Source organism: Laccaria bicolor, genomic scaffold, assembly GCF_000143565.1.
Source record: "Laccaria bicolor S238N-H82 LACBIscaffold_60 genomic scaffold, whole genome shotgun sequence".
Lineage (NCBI taxonomy): Eukaryota > Fungi > Basidiomycota > Agaricomycetes > Agaricales > Hydnangiaceae > Laccaria > Laccaria bicolor.
The window spans coordinates 192,771-194,791 of NW_001889931.1; the positions used below are offsets into that span (position 1 = coordinate 192,771).

Here is a 2,021-nt window from a genome sequence, read left to right on the forward strand (position 1 = left end):
GTCGGTTACAGTCATTCGGTAGTCATGTAGTCACCTTATAGTCCTTCCATAGTCAAATAAAAGCCAGAACACAGTCATGCTACAGTCATATAATAGTCTCTTTCCCGTCATGCTCAGGTCATTTGATTGATGTGTGTTAGTCATGTATCTCTCATCACAACCTCAGGTAACAGTATCGGAATCATGGAACAAATCATATATTTTCCAAGCCTACTGACTGTGCTCTATATACACCTCTAGCACCACCTCAAGTCCAAATTCTCATCTCCTAATTAAGCCACATCTTCGTATGAAAAGAAGAGGTCGTTCTCAAGAGGGGATCATTTGTCGAAGGAGGGATGAGACTGTAGGGGGAAGGCCGAGACCATTCATCATAATAGGGGGGGAAGCCAAAAGGCATTCATCAAAGGAGGGAGGAGGCTATTGAGTGAGTCAGTAGGAGACCATTGAGTGAGGGAGGAGGCACACATCGTTGATGGAGGAGACAGTTCGTCGAAGGCGAAAACAAGTCGTCGATGGAGGAGACAGTTCGTCGAAGGCGGAAACAGGTCGTCGATGGAGGAGACAGTTCGTCGAAAGCGGAAATAGGTCGTCGAAGGAAGAGAGAGGTCGTAGAGGGAGGAGACAGGTCGTCGAGGGCGGAGACAGTTCGTTGAGCTTAGATCTCAGAAACCATTTGTTGAGGGGATACCAGTTGTCGAGGGCGGAGACTTATCATCAAAGGGGAGAACATCCGTTGAGGGAGGAGATCGTCTGCTGAAGGAGGAAGAGAAAGGAGGCCGTTGGTCGAGGGAGGGAAGAGGCCTTTCGTCATCTCTACCTAGGGAGGAGACCCTTCGTCGCGAGAGGAGGCCGCTGGTCGAGGGAGGGAGAAGGTGTTCGTCGCGGGAAGGCTGTTCGTCGACTTATGAATCGGAGCTTGCGTGGGTGTGGTGGGAAGGAAGAACATGGAAGAACTTGGGAAGAACAAGGAATTTTCGCGCTGACAACATGATCACCTGATGTCGGAGTTTCAACGGACTTCAACAAATTGTCTTGTTGACTGAGGACAAAGGCGATACAAATGATAGAAATTCGGATGACCAGGATTAGACTACAACATGACTTGTAACTGACTATTCCTCAACTTCAGTTAGGCCGTGAAAACTTTGCAGATACATAACTGAGCGCCACATGACTTTGCATTTACCAATGTGACTTCACATGACCTTCTTGTGAGAGGTAGATGACTTGACCTGACTTTCGTTTTTACTGAGATGTACACCTGACGAGAGTCTGAGGCCTGAGGTATTAGTGCTTATGGATTCTGAATCGCCCTGCAGGTATGTACCTCCCACACCTGTTTAATGTCTTTGGTCACGGTTTCTTTTTCTTCGCTCCACAAACATACTGCGTGATCAAGGACGAATGAAGTTTCACCAAGGCTTGAAACACTCACAAGCCTTCAAGCTTCAAGCTTCAAGTTTTCCTTTTCCATAGTTGCGCTGACGAATGTGAAATTCATCTCCATGTTTCTCATCATCATCATCAAACAACATTACCTGAACAACAACCCTCCTAGGTTCGGAACGACGGAATCCGACTGCAGCATCAACCGTCAGCGTTCAAGTGAAATTGGGGGTGCTTACTTACGAACCCTGGGCTTCAAATTCAAGTGTGTGTAGGAAGTAGGCACGTTATGGAACTGGGTCTGATGATTATCGCACAGCTACTCATGATATCGATATCGACGCTGACACTAGTGAGGCTAGAACTTGGCTGGACTCTGGCACAGTATTTGCAGTGCCTTTGGTTTCCACTGGAGATGCGCGCTGACTGTGGCCAACTCGGACTCTAGATCTAGCTTGTGCGTTAGCCAACGACTCGGGATTGCGTGCTTTGGCCACGACTTGGACTCGACGCGCTGCGGCGGTTTAACAGGAATGAGCTCACCAAGTGCTCACTGATGCTGGAGCCATCTCACATGACTTTTGGAGTACTTGAACGGTATGGAAGTGAAAACACGTCTCGTCTGGGCTCGC

General features: G+C 48.2%; 1 protein-coding gene across 1 annotated transcript; it reads right to left on the reverse strand.

Moving 5' to 3' along the window:
• Positions 1-309: 309 nt before the first annotated feature.
• On the reverse strand, positions 310-814 carry LACBIDRAFT_314373 (uncharacterized protein; the record flags this gene model as incomplete). Its single annotated transcript, XM_001888945.1, has 3 exons — positions 310-420; positions 469-710; positions 805-814. 3 exons carry the CDS (start codon positions 812-814, stop codon positions 310-312), a joined length of 363 nt encoding a protein of 120 aa, XP_001888980.1.
• Between the last annotated feature and the right edge of the window lie 1,207 nt (positions 815-2,021).